This window comes from Lissotriton vulgaris, chromosome 12, assembly GCF_964263255.1.
Source record: "Lissotriton vulgaris chromosome 12, aLisVul1.2, whole genome shotgun sequence".
Lineage (NCBI taxonomy): Eukaryota > Metazoa > Chordata > Amphibia > Caudata > Salamandridae > Lissotriton > Lissotriton vulgaris.
This window is the reverse complement of record NC_141700.1, coordinates 621186046-621206072: the sequence shown is the minus strand read 5'-3', so window position 1 is coordinate 621206072 and position 20027 is coordinate 621186046. Positions and strand designations below refer to the sequence as shown.

General features: G+C 44.3%; 1 protein-coding gene across 4 annotated transcripts in view; it reads left to right on the top strand.

The window, feature by feature from the left end:
• NFAT5 (nuclear factor of activated T cells 5) overlaps positions 1-20027 on the top strand; it is a 956760-nt gene that overhangs the window by 840157 nt on the left and 96576 nt on the right. For all 4 annotated transcript variants that reach the window (XM_086945726.1, XM_086945727.1, XM_086945728.1 and 1 more), the window contains one exon: positions 8971-9107. In XM_086945726.1, the coding sequence (XP_086801852.1) occupies positions 8971-9107 (137 nt within the window). The remainder of the gene's footprint in view (positions 1-8970; positions 9108-20027) is intronic.

Genomic DNA, 20027 nt, shown 5'->3' with positions numbered 1-20027 from the left:
TCTCCCTTCCTCCTCGGGGGGGTTCTTTGTGTAGAAGTATCGGGCGACAGGCACACTGCAGTTGGGGGTGGCTTTTTAGTCAGCAGGGGTGCAGGGAGGGGGGTGTTGTAACGGGTTTGGGTTCTGGGGTTGGTGTTTGGGGACTGGTTTGTGTCTCGTTCGATTTGTTCTGTTCTTTGTTTCATGGTAATTCATATCTTGCAATGATTTATAGTGGGTTTTGCTGGGGGGTGGGTGTGGAATGTTTTTGCCGTAATGGGGGGGGGGTGAAATGCGGATTCTTTCTTGGAACGTAAATGGTTTGGGTGACAGGATTAAGCGGGGCATTGTACTGCAATTTTTGAGGCGCCACGCCCCTGATGTTGTGTTCCTTCAGGAGACCCACTTGATTGGCAATGCTTGCAAGGCCTTAGACCGCCGGGGTTATCGACTGGTTGCACATGCGGGTTTCACCTCGGGTTCCCGGGGTGTGGGTATTATGGTGAAGTCTTCCCTTGCTCTTGCTATTGATGATGTTATCCTTGATGGGCGTGGGCGGTATGCTGCTGTTTCGGGGAGGTGGGAGGGTAAACAGGTCGTGTTTGTTGTTGTCTATATCCCCCCGGGACTGCAGGCTACCACTTATGCTGATTTAGGCAGGACTCTTCTTGGGCTGCCAGACGGCTTGTTGGTCTTGGGCGGGGACTTTAATTCTGTTATGTCCGGCGACTGCGACCGACTGCCCCCTAGAGTATTGCCACAGTCCCAGATGTGGCTCAGTGAAATGGCTGACACCTTTGGCTTAGTAGATGTCTGGCGCTCACTACATCCCGCGCTCCAACAATACACTTTTCACTCTGGCGCGCACGGCAGCCTCTCCCGTATTGATTACTTTCTTATGTTAGCCTCCACTTTGTCCACTGTTCGTGAGATTCGACATCTCCCCCGGGGTATCTCGGACCACTCCCCCCTGCTGATCACGATTTCTGTGGGTGGTTTGCATGGTAACAGAGTTCCCCCGCTCCCTCCCTGGCATCTTAAAAACCCCCGGCTCCGTTCAGACCTGATTAAGGCAATAGATTGCTATTTTTCTGAGAATCTGGGCTCCGTCACTTCCCCCACTGTTCTCTGGGAGGCCTTCAAGACGGTTATTCGGGGTTCCGCCCTGTCACTCATTGCCACTGAGCGTAGGGTCAAGAGGGAGGCTGTTGTGGCTCTTGAAACTGAAATCACTGCGCTTGAAAGTGAGTTGGGTGGGAATGACACGCCTGCACTGTTGCATGAATTGGAATTGAAACAAGCAGATTATAAGGCCTGTGTCACGGATGCTGCTAAATTGATGCGGTCAAATCAACTTGGTCGACTGTATGATGTGGGTGACAAGGCTAGCAAGCTTCTTGCGTGGCTGGACAAGACTGAGCGTGCGAGTCGTGTTGTTCCCTCCATTGTTCGTGATTCTGGTGTGATTGTCTCGGATCCGGGTGAGGTTGTTGAGTGCTTTGTTGACCACTTTCGTATGGTTTATACGCCTGTTAGTGATCGAGATGAGGCCGACTCCAGGTTCCTCCTGCGTGACATTGCTCTGCCTACTGTGTCTGAGGCGGACTGCCTCGCTCTGGAAGCCCCCTTTACTGTCGACGAGATTGCCCTCGCAATCCGTTCCCTTCGCTCGGGTAAGGCAATGGGACCTAACGGACTCCCCATTGAACTCTATAAACTTTGTCCCGACAAGATGGCCGCCCACCTGCGTCGCATGTTTCTCGAGGCGGTTGAGGCCGGATGCCTCCCCCTTGAGCAGCGCCTTGCTACCATAGTGGTCATTTATAAGGATGGCAAACCTCGTGACCGTTGTGCCTCGTACCGCCCCATCTCCCTCCTTAATGCGGAACCCAAAATCCTTGCTAAGGTGCTGGCCAATCGGATGCTTGCGGTCATTTGTGATTTGATCCATCCGGATCAATCCGGTTTCATCCCTCACAGGAACACTGCTCTTAATTTGCGTAGGCTCCACAGTGTCCTCGCGAGAGCTTCTATTCTCGCCGAGCCAGCAGTGATCGCCTCCCTTGACGCCACGATGGCATTTGACACCATTGAATGGCCCTACCTATGGGCAGCCCTCGCCAAATTTGGCTTTGGCCCCAACTTCATCGCATGGGTCAAGCTTCTTTATGAACAGCCGCTAGCTCAGGTTGCTGTGAATGGGAGGTGCTCAGACCCCTTTCCTTTGGGCCGCGGCACACGACAAGGATGTCCCCTTTCTCCGCTTTTGTTCGCTTTGGCACTCGAACCTCTTGCCGCGTGGCTCCGGTGGGAACCCTCGATCAAAGGGATCCGATGGTCCCCTGACTTCGAGGACCGTGTCTCCTTGTATGCGGATGACATCCTCCTTTATCTTACTTCCCCTCAGAAGTCACTCAATGTCCTCTTCGACGTCCTCACGTCCTTCGGTAAGAACTCGGGACTGGTCATTAACTGGACCAAGTCCTGTGTCTACGCCATAGCTGGTACTTTACCGCCGCTCCCCCGTAGATTTCCCATTCTGGTAGCGACTGACGGTTTTAAGTATCTGGGGGTCCATGTATCCATGATCTCCTCGGTCCGCTATGAGCGGAACTTGTATGCTCCGCTCCGCAGACTGAAGCAGGATGTTCGGCGATGGCGCGATCTGCCCTTATCTCCATTGGGCCGGGCGGCGCTCTTTAAGATGATGTCGCTTCCCCGCTTCCTCTATGCCCTGCAGAACTTCTTTGACCCCGTTCCTGCCCGCTATTTCCATGAAGTCGAAAGTTTACAGCGGCAACTTATCTGGGATGGCCGTGCCCGCATTGCCTTATCTAAGCTCACGCTCTCCTGGTACGACGGAGGTATTGCGCTGCCGGATATTAGACGGTACTACTGGGCCTCGCACCTGAGCGCCATCAACCATGCGACATATTCTCCGGAGCCAGCCCCTGCCTTTGCTTTAGATAAACTGTTGTTGCCCGGCGGCAACTTTAATAGGGCGCTATACTCTAAGGCACCCTTTCGACTCCTTACGGGCCCAACGAAATGTGCAGTGCGGGCATGGCGAGATGCTACGGTGGCCACGGGCTGGGGTGGTAGACTGACACGTATGACGCCACTGTATGACTCGGAGCGACTGGGCAACCTGTGGAAGACGAAAGGGTTTGAGAAATGGGACATGATCGGGATTAGTACTGTGGGAGACCTTTGGACACGTGGCGCGGTTAAGTCCTTTGAATCACTAAAGCTGGAATACCGGCTCGATGATAGGGAGCACTTCCGGTATATGCAGGTGAGACATGCCTTGTCTTCGGTCTTCCCCTCCGGTACGGACGTTCCGCAGTCCTCCCCTCTGGAGGATCGAGTTCTAGATGGCCATGTCCCAGACAGTACCATCTCCTTAATTTATAAGAAGCTCATTCATAACAGAGCTGACCAGCTCGAGAAGCTCCGGGCTGCCTGGACTGCTGACGGACTTGAATTGGACGACGAGGACTGGCAGTCCGCTGTGTCCTCCCCTAAGGAGGTGGCTATTCCGGCACGACTTCGCTTTGTCCAATTGAAAATCCTTCATCGCGTGTATCTTACTGGAACGCGTCTGGTGCGAATGGGTCTGGTTGCTGACGGACGCTGTAGGCGTGGGTGTGGGATGGATGGTACTTTTATTCATGTTTTGTGGGAATGTCCAGTGATTGTAGCGTATTGGTCGAGGGTGCATGATGTTATGAGTCGTGTCACGGGGGTCCCATTGCTTCCTGAGGCGCGTCGTTGTCTGTTGAATGTGTGGGAACCTACTGACTGCACTGCTGCCCAGACACTTTGGGTCACCCTAGGCAATATGATTGCGAAGAGGGATATCGCACAGCTCTGGGGCTCCCCGAGACCGCCAGTGCTCGGTGCCTGGAAAGAGAACATGGACTGGTCCATGTTTCGAGAGAAGACGGTATATGAAGCCCGGGGGCGCCCAGGGAAGTGGTCCAGAGTTTGGGCTCCCTGGAATACTTACCGTGGAGACATCTGTTCTCCTCCACTTGACTACGAAGTCCCTCTCCCCTCCTCTCCGTGATTTACGTTCCTCTCCTCCACTTACCACATGCTTTGCTCTCTTATGCGCGCCACCCCCCCCTCACCCTCGTTTTTTCTCCTACATCCATTCCCCCCCTCCCACCTCCAGCAACCCTTGCCACTATGATACCATGTGTTTGTTTGTTTGTGTTCATTTCGACAAAAACATAAAATTAAACCTTTCTTATCCTATTGGTGTGATATTACGCTCTTGCCGATAATGTTGATGTGAAAGATTGCTTCAGCAACGTACTGCCTCGTATTGCACTTCTTGCTCATCCAGTTTTTGGTCATAGCGGCCGGCCCTGCGGGGTTGTAGGCAGACGCTGTGTATTGTGCATTTGTAAATAAAGGTTTTAAAAAAAAAAACAAAAAAAAAAAACAAAGGGAGAGGCCGAGTTAACAACACTCACGCCTCCCCCACTAACAAACAGTAACTTCCCTCCACTCCCTCCAGACCATTCCACTCCGGTCGAAGGAAGACTCTCACAGTTCCTACCTTTCTGGAATTCCATCACTATAGACAGTTGGGTTAGACAAATTATCCAGTATGGTTACTGCATGGAACTTACTGTAACTCCCCCAACATACCGCCCAAACAGCGTCCAATGTCCACGGAACATCTAACGCTACTCAAACGGGAAGTTCTCTCCCTGCTTCAAAAGCATGCACTAGAACCAGTTCCCCTAGAGCATCAAGATACAGGGGTTTACTCCCTGTATTTTCCAATCCCCAAATAGGACGGTACTGTCAGACCAATACTGGACCTCAGACCTCTCAATTTCTACATGCAGTCAGATCACTTTCACATAATCACCCTTCAACTAGTCCTTCCACTGCTTCAACAAGGCAACTTCCTTGCCACATTAGATCTCAAGGACGCCTACTTCCATATTCCCATACACCCTGCTCACAGGAAATACCCAAGGTTTACAGTGGACAGCCAACACTATCAGTTCAAAGTCCTCCCATTCGGAGTGACCACAGCACCCAGGGTCTTCACAAAATATGTCTTGCGGTAGTAGCCGCACACTTGCGAAGACAGAAGATGCATGTGTTTCCATACCTGGACGACTGGCTGATAAAAGCCAATTCATACCACCAGTGTCTTCGACACACTTACCAAACAATTCAGCTGCTACACCACTTGGGGTTCACAAGAAACCAAACCAAGTTGCATCTACAGCCCTCCTACCTACATCAGTATCTAGGGGCCACAATAGACACTTCCAAAGCTCTAGCATTCCCCAATTCAGCCAGGATAGCCAGTATGCAAATCCTCAACAAAAAATGTCAACCACAACACTCCCTCCCAGCTCGAATATTTATGCAGCTCATTGGAATGATGACATCTTGCATTTTTATCGTACCTCATGCAAGACTTCAAATGTGCCCTTTACATGAATGCTTAGCACGTCAGTGAAACTAGGCTCAAGGTCAACTGGTGGACAGCCGCACACATCACTCTCTGCAGTGGTGGAACACACAAAACCTTTCCAGAGGGCGGCCGTTCCTAGGGCCAGTTCCACAGATAGTGCTAACAGCGGACGCATCACTCATCGGCTGGGGAGCCCATCTCCTAAACCACACAATTCAGGGCAGGTGGACCACTCAACAAAAAGTGCTCCACATCAATCACCTAGAATTACTACTAATATTTCTAGAATTAAAGTCATTTCAAGCACATCTCCTCAACAAGACTGTCCTGGTCCGCACTGACAATATGACAGCAGTGTATTATATACAGAAACAAGGAGGAACACATTTCTGCAGCTGTCTCATCTAGTGCAAAGCATATGGAGATGGGCCATTCTGCAAAACATATGTTCGAGGCATATGAGCTGCAGATTCTACACTTAGCATTAGATCGCCACCTGGTGTTGGGCTCGGATGATTGCATGTTGTTGTCGTCTTGGAAGAAGTCTTTGTAGTCACGAGATAGGTGACTCCTCCCTTGGACGATAGTGCGCATGGCATCGGCTCCATCCTTAGATTGTTTTTTTCCGCCACTGGGTTCGGATGAACTGGTATCCACTTTAAAAGAAGTGATAAGCTGAGCTAAAGACCTGTAAGGCCTATTGCAGCAACCCACAGTATGTGTTCTTTGCCAAGGCAGCCAGATGGTTATAGGCTGGAGATGTCTTAGAACAATGGCTTAGGCGGACCATACCAGAGGCTAGAGATTCTTCTTGCTTTTTGGTGGAAAGAGCCAATAGCGCCCTTGGCCCTTAGCCTCTGTCCGGAACTTCAGCATGGCTGCTTATAGCCTGTTACCTCAACTGTAACGACCAAGACATGATCCTGAAAGTAGCCAGGGAGTTGTATGCGGTCTCCTTTGACTCCCTTAAAATAATGACCCAGATTGTGCTAAACAAGTACAGCAACAACATAAACCATTTAACCATGTTGAGCAGAAGCTCTGAGCCATTGGTCTCAAATACATGCTCCTTATGCCAGCAAAGTGAAGTCTTTCTCAGTTGAATTCTTTTTCGAAACTCCATTGCTCTCCTCTGATAAGATGGAGGAAAAGAACCTGCATGAGTATCAAATTCTTGGCCAAGCAGAGGGTCATTATGGGCATCTAAAGGGTACTCCAGCAGCAACTGAGTTGACACAGGATAGTATCTCATGTCCGAAGACTTTGATAGTATGCTAGACCACACTCCTTCGTGAACGGGCAAAACTTCAAGTAGATTCAATCAGTTTTGAGTCACCACTCTGCTTTGAGGTGACTTTGCCAGATCTGTGGACTGAGCTCAAAATTGTTGGAGCTAGAAATATGGAGGTGTCAACCATACAAACGTTTGTTAGATTTCCTAAAGGTACTAATCATTTCTACATTTCTGCAAAAACTGCAAACATCTCCTAACATCCATAGAATGGGAGCGTTCTGACAGTGAGGCAGGTTTGCTAAAGTAGATAAGTAAAGCAATGATTGATAGGTTCTCATATTATCTTGTTGGTGTGTTACTCTGCATAGTTTTCAAATGCTGAAAAGCCCAACAGCTCACTAATTCTATATGCTGAAGTGCTAGCAATTAAAAAGTCTGTTCTGCAAGAGATACTTCAATGAAGCCTTGTGTATTGACTCAAATGGACGAGACAACAATTTTCATAAAGGTCTCCAGATAGGAAGAAAAACTAATAACTGGCACATTGAAAAATGGTAGTTAGTGACAATCCTTCCTATATTATGCTATAGCTGCAAGGTGAACTTTTACCGAAGCAAACTGCAACCTAGCCCTTGTTTGGTGAAGCAAGTATGGCAAGATGACATTTTTCTGGAAGCAAATAGGGTTCTGAGACTGTTCCTTCCACCATTAGCAGAACCTCTTCTACTGGAACGCATTTAAGGCGCTCATTGAAGTCTCTAAACATTCTTTACATTTGTTGTGTGTGACTGAGGCTAATTTATTTGTCCAAAGTCTCTCACCATATTATTAGGGCATACAAAATCTGAGTTTTAAGGGTTCCTTCCCGTTTTGAGGGATACGATTTGAAAGCCCTGGTGCATTTCTTTCTGAGAGACGAGTTTCTGGGTCAGGCTCAGAACTACAGCTGGTGGTGCAACACAGGCCATTCATCAAGGATTCATACTAGAGGACCGGGCCTAGGACCTCAGGTGCTGGGGCTGTTATAGTTGAGCTGGAAGAACCCTTTCAGACAGAACTACTGCTGCTGCATACTTCAGTGGCTGTTAGATGCTTGTTTCCTTATTTTGAGTCGGCAAATCCAAAAAAGGAGAGAGGGGTTCTGGACAGCAAAGCATTACCTGCCATCAAGCACGTTTATGGCTTCTCTGTGGTGTCCTGCCAGGATGCCTATGGTTTGGGAGATGAAGACTTTTTCTTTACGCAGCCTAAATCTGATTGAGTTTTCCGGTCAATAAAAAGGTGAGAATATCTCTGCAGGATTAAAACAACATCGCCTTTTAATTTATATATAACGCTGCGTGATGTGTAGTGATGTGTATATATATGGGGATACATATGGTCGGAAGGGGATTGGAGGTATTCTGCTTGACAGTTTAGTAAGGAGTAATTTGTTTTTCCATGCCACCACTTTCCCTTCCCCCTTTTTCCCACATCTCCATGATGAGGGAGTGACTTTCTTGAATCAGAGCTATGGAGATAAGATCAAAGGGCACTTTAGGGGTGCATGCAGCTTTCCATAGGACCATTTGCTGGTCTTCTGGATGCAAAGTGTTGACAGAGTGATAACTGTCAGAGCTTCCTTTGTTACCACCTACCCTCACAAGTATTTCAGAATTAACTGTTGCGTAATTGCTGGAGCGCTTGCAAAGGAGAAGTCTGCGTTGTTTTATGGGGGAATGCCACTTTGACACCTATTTCCTCGTGCGATTTGTAAGGGCTTGGAATCTGGCCATTGCAATTCCTGGTAACCATCGCAGACCATTAATAAAGAAAAAAAATAATTTAAATATCGCAGACCATGATGCACATTTGTCCTCTTTGGTGGCCATGATGTTAAGGGAGTTGATATTTTTAGAATTCTGCTTACTGGTGACCAATACAGTTGCACTGCCGACAATGGTTATTTAACTATTTGGTTGTCCTAGATCTTCTGTATTATCACGTGTGTCATTGTAAAGCACCCTCCCTCGAGTGTAATTGCCCTTACTCCAGCTTCTTTTCTGAAAGGGAACAAAGAACATTTATAAACTCTGGTAATTCAAGTGAGTGTGTATGGCTACACATACAAGACAACCCTTGTTATAGAAACATAACGTTTTATCTATTATCCTTAATGCTGTCGTACTGTTATTTCATACTGATGATATGTTACATTTGATTAGATGTGATGTAATGGGGAACCTGAATTATGAAGCATGTCTGCCAGAATGCTTTAGTGCTTACTTGCCGGAACGTTTACATTTTCTTTGATTTAATTTTGCATCTTCAGCAATCAATGCTACAAGCTGCAACATGGAATCCAGCAATACTCATTCTAGTGCCTTGACCGCTCCACTTATACAGACGATTATTGTTAAAAGTGAAGATGCTGATCCAATGGAGTTGACCACAGAACCAGACTACAAAGTAAGCTGCATCTTTGATTTATATGCTTCAGATAGTCCCACCATATTTACTGCAGCTGTTTCCAATTAAACTGTTCTTAGCACTCCTTTTTTATGACTGAAACGCTAGCTTGATCAATTAAATGTTTTAGAAATGTCTTGAAATATAAAGTTAAACTAGAGGCATTTCGGATTTTTAAAATATGGACTCTTAAGTAAGGCGGACTAGATTTAACGATATTTTTGTGACTTTGCCTGACACATTCTCCGTTGCCTATTTTCATAATGCATTGGTTCCTTTTTTCTTTGAATATTTTTCAGTAACTTTGTTACCAGTGATCACTCATTCCGTTTCCATTTTGCACTTGATTGGTTTCATTTTATGCTTACCTTTGTCTTATGCATAAGAAATCAAGGTAACATTTGAGCCAAGACTTTCAAGGATTATCAAATGGACAAATCACGATGTAAACAATAAAGAAACATTGCCCGTGTATCACAATGACTGCTGTGGTAGCTTGCTATGATGTGGGAGGAAGATGGCAGCGCAATAACAACTAAATCCACAAGGCTCCAATAAACAAAAAAATGATGCTACCCCCCCTTACTTCCTATAAAAGAGGTATCCAGACCCAAATGAAACTTTGATGGGAACATAAAGCGGAGACTGAGATAAAGTGTAGGTGTCAGACTAGAGACACTAGAGCGATCATTGGAGCCCCAGTAGTGGATCTTCACTGAAGCCATACACTGCAGTTGTTTGTCTCTCTACATGCAGTTTATGGGAATCTGCCATGAAGTCAAGAGTAGTCCCAGGGCTGGTACTGAAGTAAAAGCTGTAGTAAGAGGAGACCAGAAAGCAGATATCTTGGAGCAGGTGTCTTGATTAAAGTGTACTGACCCACTGCCTTTGCTGACAGTGGAGGTGGTTGGAAGCAACCATCTTTGCCCTACTGAAATCTGCGTGAAAGAGAGGAAGGACTTTAGGTAGGAGCATATGGAAAGAGAACAAGATCCTGTGGTAAAGACACTTCTTTCTAACTAGTTGCATTGGAGAAACGATTGATGCCCATCTATAATAAAAGGAGGGAGACAAGACGCACAAAAAAAATAGGTAGTGCCTATAAATATAGACATAGCATGTGTCCTAGTGGAAGCTCCACTTCAGTAAAGCACAAAGTAACCTATTAAGTGTGTTTCATGTTGAAACATTATCTGAAATCCTTATTGGAGGTGACTGCATCGTTGATCTGTAGGAGGGCAATCGGATCTGGTGTGACTCTCACCAGTGATTTCTTTCTCATTGTCTCCTGGTGATAGCAGAGTCCATGATTCTCCCTTTTAAATTCCCTTAAGTATGCACCACTCACCGATATACACAGATACTTTCAGACCCACTCAGATCCACAAAGACACTAGTACACAGACCCCCAGAGGCACTCACACACCCACTCACAGAGCCACACAGGCACTCGTGCACCCACCCACTCAAAAACACAAACATGAACTTATATACTCACTCACACAGGTACTCATATACTCATTCACACAGGTACTCATACACCCACTCACACAGGAACTTACACACCCACTCAAAGACACACACACACACACCCACACACACACACACACACACACACACACCCACACACACACACACACACACACACACCCACACACACACACACACACACACACACCCACACACACACACACACACACTCACTCACTCTCAAAGGTGACCGATTACAGTTCGGATTTAAAATTAAAAAATACCTGTAGAAATTCACGGAAAATAACATAGGTTACAGGGACATTATAGTTGGACTTAGGTTTCATCATGCAAAACCAGTGTCATTCAGCAGTTAGTTATCAGAGCTAACCATATCTGACACGCCCACAATGCACTGCTTATGACATGACCTTTTACATCACTCCTGACATGGTACGTGACAGACAGACATAACCACTTTATTCGATTAATTAAAATCACAAAAGTACAATACAAAAGGGTCCATAAAAACCAGTGCATTTTATCTGACAATACATATGAGCAATGATAAAATTAAGCATAAAAAGCATCAGCAGCCCATATAATATTCATCAGCAAACAAATTTGATAAAATTGCATAGAAATTAAAAAAGAATTGGAATTTCATACAACAGATAGCGTAGGGAGTCTCTTTTTCCTAAGTCGGACTGCAGCAACTAAAAAATTAGCAACATTAAAAATGTCCCAAGAATTATTCAGCATCTGGAACAATGCTGGTCTAACTTGTAGGAATCCCCTATCCCTCAAAAGGGGGACCAGGAACCTCCTACGAATATTACTATAATAATCGCAAAACATCATAAAATGCAGCATATCTTGTGGGGAGAAATTATCACACTGACATGTGCCTAAATCCTCAGGTTTGCACCAGCTCGTAAAATTACCAAGCGAGAAATGGATTAGATTAAAGCGGAACCTGGTCAGGAGCCAGCAGTGAAAAGGCTTAGTTACTATTCTCAAATATGGCTCCATTAATAGTGAGGTTTTTGTCAAATAGTGAGCCCTGGCAGTGACATCACTCATGACATAACAGAACCACTCACACCCCTATACAACCTCTCATACACCCACTCACACACCCTCACAACCATTCACAGACCCTTACAAATACTCAGAATCACTGACTCATCTATAGAGCCACTCACACAACCACACAGCTACCCATACAACCAGACACTCACCCATACAGCCACTCACACATCCATATAGCTACTCACACATCTACATATTCACCTATACAGTCATTCAAACACCCACCCACTCACCCATACAGCCTCTCATACGTATGTATTTATATATGTATTTTAAAACATTTAAATCTTTATAAATGAAAAGTAATGGTACTCCCAATGTATTGGCTCCAGATGTTGTGGCTAGTTTTTAGTGACTTCCATTGTAATTGCCATCTTGTAGTGACATACAACCCCATTAGAGATTTAGTTTTAATTGAGACAAAGTCTAAAAGTCTCATTAGAAATGATTTTACTGTAATGCTTTCTCCTTCTACATCTCATTAAGGAATATTCACTATTACATGTAGCATTACAATATGTTAAATGGGGTACTCTATACAAGTTGCAGAATTTCTGATTGAACAGAGGAGTTTTTCTATTGATGGCCCATCTCATAGCCCCCAAACCACAGGAAACATAATTTCTGGGCCAAGGTCTAGCTTTCCGCCAAATTTGGTTAATTTCTGTTAAGCAGGTTTTGAAGCATCACTGTTCAATATTCCCATGGAAAAATCAATGGGAAAACACAATGTGGGAACCCCTCTTTTACCTCCAGCCCCACTTGTCAGATCGCCATGAAACCTTACAGAAAGGAGCTAAGGTGGATGAGAGTTATTTTTTTTATTTGGTTGAATATTTTGTGCCGATTTATTAAATTGCACTCTCTAAAGCTATTAGCAAACTAAAAAATTTTTTTTCAATGGAAACATTGACCTAACTATAAATAACCAGTAGCCATCGCCACATGTAATGAGTTAGGTAATATGTGAGGTCATAAGCAGTGGATTGCAGGGACGTGACTTATAGTTGGCTATAACGGCTGAATTTCACTGGTTTTGTCTGAGTGAAACTTGAGCCTAACTATGACGTCCCTGTAGCCTTTGTTTTTTTTCTGTGAAATAAAAAAAATATATATATATATATGTATATGAGATTGACAAAGCCTGCTGCGCAGGCGAAACGCGTCTCTCCTTTCCTGCAGGGTCGTGGGTGACCTGAAAAATAATAAATAGCCTAATCCACACACGCCTCGTGTACGTGCCTCTTCTTCCTCGCAGCAGGAGTGGTTTTCTATATGTATATGTGTACGTATGTATTTATTTATATGTGTATGTATGTATGTATGTATGTATGTATTTATGTATGTGTGTATGTATGTATGTATTTATGTATGTGTGTATGTATGTATGTGTGTATGTATGTATTTGTGTGTATGTGTATTATATGTGTGTATGAGTATGTATATATGTGTGTATGTATGTGCATTTATATATATGTGTGTGTGTATATATATGTGTGTGTGTGTACATATATATGTATGTATATATGTGTATATATATATATATATATATATATATATATATATATATATATATATATATAGAAACAAGGCTCCTCCTCAGCATGCTCTGCGCTCGCAGACACCGCTTCCACACCAGCAGAATGAGGGACGGACCAGCAAAAGTCAGCAAGATGTTATTTATTTAATAAATCCCACAGAACCAGCGACGCGTTTCGGGCAAAGGTGCCCATATATATATATGTTCACCAAAAATTGCCCCTGCAAATGGACACGCACTGCTCCAGCTGGTGATTCACAGAATCCTTTAATTCAAGAGAACAGGCATTACTTCTCCGATCTCTCCTGTCCTGCTGCCTAACGCGTTTCAGAGCTTACAAGCTCTTTCTTCAGAAGCATGTTTGCCTGCACCACCATTACTCTGCAACCACAGTTCCTTTCGTTTTTTTATCCTTTTTAAACAGCCTCAGGTGTGCCTTTCAGTTATTTCCCTTGCGCAGTGCACACTGGAACATGTAGTTTAATGCAGTTTGGCTGTAAGCCTCCGGTGGCTTTGTGTGCATTGGAATTGGAAGCATGGCCTGGCCGTAGGTCATCCAATGTGGCTACCCCTGCTGTGGACAGATGAAGGTTGTGCATATCTGGAATTGCAACTCATGGAGGGTTAGGGCCCTTTTTCCAACCCTTGCTACTTTGTAAAACAGCTGTGTCCAGTAGTGGTTACCACCGGTGGATGGTTGTGCTGAATGCCCAGCTGTATGTCAAACCCTTCAACTAGCTTCCTAAGCGCACTAATGAAGGCCATGCACAAAAGTGGAATTTCCATAGAGCCAGGCCCTGTCTCAACTCCCCGCCCTCTCTGCGCATGGTCAAAGACCATGCACATTGTGGGTTGGTCCCCCACCGAGGGTTATGCACAGGGTCTGATCTTGCCGCTACGCACAGCAAAAATCTGGTACCTCTGGATGCTATCTTCATTAATGTCATCACTGATATCATTTAGGATGTCATCAATGTGTCATTTAACTTGTCATTATGTAATGTGTACAGTCATAAACAGTGCATGATGGGGCACATGTTATGGTTACTTTACTAGACTAATTTCTGTGTTTTTGTTGTTTTGTAACCATAACTGCAGTTTAATTGTGTTTTTTTGTGTACTTCTTTAACATATATTTAGGTGATCTAAATGAAGCTAACCATAACGTAACTTTCATAAAAAATGTTACATCTGTTAAAACGTATCAAAGTGCATTGTATTGTTAGTGCTTTTAGTACTAGAGAAGGTGCGTCCTCAGTACTTGGGCCTTATGCCTATACTCAGAAATCCAAAGGTAACATCATTAGGTTGCTATTTAATGTTTACAAATCATTTGTATGCATCGCTCTGATTCTTATGTTCAATGCCCAGTTTAAGTACCAAGAGACAACAAACACAATTTGTTCGGTTATGTCTCTCCTTAGAATCCTTAGCACTTTCCAGTAATGTTTTGCACCCACATTTTTGCAAAGAGTTCTAATCCATTTCTTACGAGGCAGTATGGACAAAAGAAAAAAAACGTGTCTCGTTCCATATGGCCTGGGCAATGGGGGCAACATTTTGTAGATTGCCCTGTTTTAAGCCATGTTACAGTAAAAGATCTCAACTGGATGGTACGGCCTCCAAATTGCACATATAGGCATTTAGCTGAAAGTTGAGAGATCCTGTACATATAGGGTTCAAATCTAGGGATACAGTATTAAAAATTGACATGATGCGCTCCCTTCTGGGTGTTCAATCTATATATGTATCAACCTAATCTCCCTATAATTTTTCTTTAATTCCAAAATGATTCCTTTTGTTATTTTAGTAGGCAACTCCCAAAGTTCCCCATCTTAATCTTTCCACAAAGATTTTTAACACACACATATAAATACACACACACACACACGGGTAAAAGGTTAAGATGTTTTTAAGTTTATCCTTACATATGTTTAATGTGATATAGTAACTTCCTCTGCAATTGTACTGAAACCTTACCTTCAATGTAGTCACTCCCGATGGTTTACAAATATGTTGCTTAGCTGTACCAGATTGGTTATATGGCACTCTAATGCGGTCAATCAAATGCATGATTTTTTGTAAATGTAATAAAACTTAACTAAAAAGTAAGGGAGGGATTATTCTCCGTCACAGTCACAAGAATGGCTGCTACCTACATATTTGATTGCTTTGGGTCCGTGTGGCTGAGAAACCTAGAAAAACTGGTATAAAATCAAAGTTTCCATTTATAGCAGATCTTGATTATTCGGCTTTCCAATATTCCACAAAAAACTAAAAATTCCCATGGGTAGACCACCCCAAGGTGTGTTTGTTACTCAACCATGCCTCCTCCCTATTGTGATTTGCCTCCAACTCCAAAAAGACCCTTTGGGGCCAGAGATAACACTGCTGGACAACCAGCAGGATGCAGTGCAACAACACCCAGAGCACTGAGGATAGCTTCGAGAGGAAGATCCCCCTCGAAGCTCAAGAACGAAAAGATGCAATGCTTTCAGGGCTTCTTGCAGCCCAAATGTCAAGCAGCCTGCGGGACTGTGTTTTGGAGCCAATCTGACCGTCTGCACATGGAGGACATCATCCTAGCATTGAAGATCAGCCCTCACATAAAGACCATTCCCAGAGCCTTGAGTATGCCTTCGGCGTCCTCCTTCCAAGATAAGGCCACATAAAAGATCCCATGCTTGGGCAGAGCTCAGGATAAGGCCATCCTCTGGCCTCCCGGCTGACTTTGGGCTCCAGTCAACATCAGCAAACGGATTTAGGGTCTGCCAAGGGCGCCAACCTCCATCACCTCTGCTGCTGAGGATTCATATGCCCCCCTCCAAGAGTGCCTTGCACTTCTATTGTCTCAGGCAGAGGGTCAGTTGGAAGCTCTAGTGTTGGTACAGGTTGAAGAGTACAGCTCTCTGGAATGGTGGAATACAGAATTCACCTCAGGGTGCCCCATATCCCAGTAGTGAACAACAACTTTGCAGTCTTGCTCAGAAGATCACATCAAGAAGTCCATGAAAGGTAACTCCACTCCAAGGTCCTTCATACATGAGTTTAGCAAAAACACAAACAGATGGTGCACCACGAAAAGAGCATATACACTGGAATTATGAGGTCTGTGTCCAAAGATATTCTTCAAAGACTTCCTTTATTTTTTTCAATCAATTCAAAAACTCTGTAGATGAGCAGAACCGCCAACTCATTTGGTCCAAAGAGATGGACTTCTTCAGGGTAAATGTCAAAACACTCCTGATAAAACACAATGTAATGTCCAGAAATGATGGGTGTGACAATGTATGCTAAAATCCGTATTCAATATCTTTGATAAAAAGTCAAACAGTCATGCGTGTTCCTAATAACAACTGGACCCCAAAGGTGCTTGCTAAGCAGTAGCAAACCGCTACTGACTCGTGCCTCCTAATGCGGTAAAGGTCGGGAGATACATCCTTCATACATCAGATTGACCTGTTCGCCACCCCAGAAAACACATAATGCCCAAACTTCACCAGCAGATATCTAAACCCACAGCGCATGGGCAACACACTATAGATACATTGTTCAGGGATATTTGCCTACACTTTTCCACCTCTCCCACTGGTTGCCTTTGTGGTGAAGAACCCAAGGCAAAGATCACCAACCCTCATTCCAATAGCTCCAACAAGGCCAGACACTCTTATTACTCCACCCTCCTGGAGATGTCCATCAGCCCTCATGAGAGGCTCTTCCCTCGGACCGAACCTTCTCACACAGAAGCGATGTCTTGTAGAGCATCTGGTTCCTTGTCAGCTCAACCTTGGAATTGGGCACCTGAAATTCTGGTACTCTGGTACCTCAATCGTCCATCAGGAATGTATGTCCATCTTAAAGGATGACCTACAGCAATAGCCTGTTATGTGGCAAAATGGAAAAGGTTTGTTCACCATTGTGTCTCCAAAAACCTGGACCCACTGAGGCATGTTCTCCAGGATATCATTGCCTACCGTTTGCTGTTGCAGAAAGCAGACCTTGCTTACACCTCTGTTTGCCTAAACGTAACCACAGCTTACATTCAGAACAGAAGACATACATCACTCTTCAGAATTCTTGTTGTCAAAGCCTTGGTGTGGGATCTCAAGACTCTACTACCTAGAGTAACTTATGCTCCTTTGTGATTTCGCAATGTAGTCTTTGCTAGGGTCATGGGATCACCCTTGGACCTAATGCTTTCCCCCTTCAATTTTCTCCTCGAAGGTGGCCTTCATCATGGCCGTAACATAATTTGGTGCATTGGTGAGCTGTAAGCTCTAGCACTACAAGAGCCTACCAGGTTCACAAGGTACCTGGTTGTGAAGCTTACCAGTTTCACTAGGATGTTCCTTGGAACAAATCTTAAGTTAATCCTGAAGGTGGTATCACCCTTCCACCTTAACCCCCTCATAGACCTCCCAGTCTTCTTCCCACAACTAGTTTGCTTTACAGTGAGAGAACTCCACATAATGGATTTCAGGAAGGCTCTCATATACTGTGTTAATATGACCAGGTCTTTCAGTAAATCAGACACACTCTGTGTACTTTACAATGCCTTAGAAAGGATTTCCCATCTCTAAGGCAGGCATAGCTAGACTGATAGTCGAGTATCTTCAAACCTATCTTACAAGAAAGAGGGTTCTTACTTTCCAACCCAGAGTACAATCCAGTCATAAAAAAGGAATCCCTATGGCCCTTCTAGGTAATATCCCATTAGTGGATATTTGCATAGCAGCCACTTGGTCAAAACCAAACACCTATATGAAGCATTACTGTGTGAATTTCCTAGCCTGTCAGTAAGACATGGGCGGCCAGACAGTGTTAAGGACTGCAATCCCATAATTTTCATCATACACACGCTAGCCACCACTTCAAAGGACACTGCTGTACAGTCTAAGCTAAGCATATGCATCTACAGCCTCACATTCTATGCATGGAAATGCTACTTGTCCTGTAAACACTTTGTAGTATGTATTGTTGTAGATTCATATGCACTTGCCCTCCTCTCTGGAAGCCTGTGTCTTTCGCAGATCTCTTACTTTCTTCTTTTAACTACACATTGCACATCACACAGCTTTTTTACATGCTCATTCCAGGTATATTCTCAACCATTGTGTGACATTCTAACCTAGTCAGTACCCATTCACAAATGTACCCTAAGAGGAAACGTCACACCACATCTTGTGACTTAAGATTTCCTCAAATAATAACAACTTGGAAACGTCCAAGCCCAAGTCGATATGACAAGGTATGCTAATCATATGAACCTACACCGCTACACACTCTGAACTGATGCTTGCCAGATAAGTAATATTTTCCTTCCCTATTCTGAAGGATATTTTAAGCACATGAAAGCTAAAATAAAGTTATGTTTGGCTTGAAAAATTTGGAATCTCCCACCTCATTTGTAAGATGGCTACATTCACAGGACATTTTCAGGGCAGCAACACAGAGAAATGCCAATATCTACACTTTACTTTAAAAAAAATATATATATTTTCAAATTGCAAAGTATGTGCAGATAAAAATTTACATCAAAGGTCCATCGAACCACCCACCCCCCACCCCTCTGTAGCAAAAAAAAAAATACATCATGTAATTGAAATAAAGGGCGCAAATATGCACCAAGGAAGGAATCAAGGAGAAGAAAAGTAGCTGGAAAGAAAAAGAAAAGAGAGAAAAACTGTTTTAACAAGCAGGCACCGAGTAGTACAAAGACGAAAGTACACAGGCTAATCAGACAGAGTCAACCAATTAGTAAGATTTTCCCACACCCCAAGGCCTTTCTTCCGGCCCCTGCGTCCCTTTTTGGTGAATGCAGCTATTTCAAAGTGATAGGTTGCCATGAATCTATAAAGCCATTGAGAAAATGAAGGGGGCTCTGGGTCTAGCCAAGCTGTAGCCACACAGATCCTCCAAACAGCCATTGCTATGAAAGTTATGCCCTCCATTTTCAAGTGTGGAGTTTCTGTTTGCGTTCCAAGCATAATGGTGGTGGGGTTCAAGGTTATCGGCTGAGAAGTGACTTCTCTTAAAAACCCCTGTATTCGGTTCAAAGTAAATGAGAGCTTTGTACAGGAAGCAAATATGTGTATGGAATTGGCCCCGAATTCGGCGCATCTAGGACAAAGAGTGCCTTGTCCGGTCCCCCATTTTGCGATTTTGCTAGGAGTGATGTGCAAAAATAAAATATGTTTTAAAGTGCTGAACTTGTAGTTTAGCTGAAAGTAAAATATTTTGTGAGAGGGTAAGTGAATTAAAGAAAACATTCGTAGGAGAATCAAGTTTGATTTGCCATTTGCCTGTAATAGTTTTTAAATCGTCCGGCGTCTGTCTATTTAAGATGCTGTATAGGAGGCCAATTCGAGGGGTCAGAGGTTTGCGTAGGACATTAAGAAGTTCCAGCTCCATAAATCCAGAGGTACCCCCGGCCTTCCTAGAGAGAAAATCGTAGATAGACCGATATTTGAAAGCGTCCTCTTTCTTGAGGCTGAATTTAACTAAAAGGTCAGGGAAGGGAATAACTCCCTCACTGGTAATTAGGTCACCTACTTTTCTAATACCAGCCCTATACCAGTCAGAGAAGTAAGCCCTTCCAAAGATATCAGGGAGGTTACTATTATTTAGAATGGGAGAGTAATGATTGTATCTGCCTATACCAAAACATCTGCAGATGCTTCGGAAAACCTTAAACGAGTTAAGCAGAGTCTTGAATCTAACCTGTTTAAAGTATCCAAAGGTAGTTTATCGTAGCAGACACCCCCAATGGTGCTCCCCAACCAGTAATTGGAAGGTAGAGGCCAGCTCTGTAGTGTAGA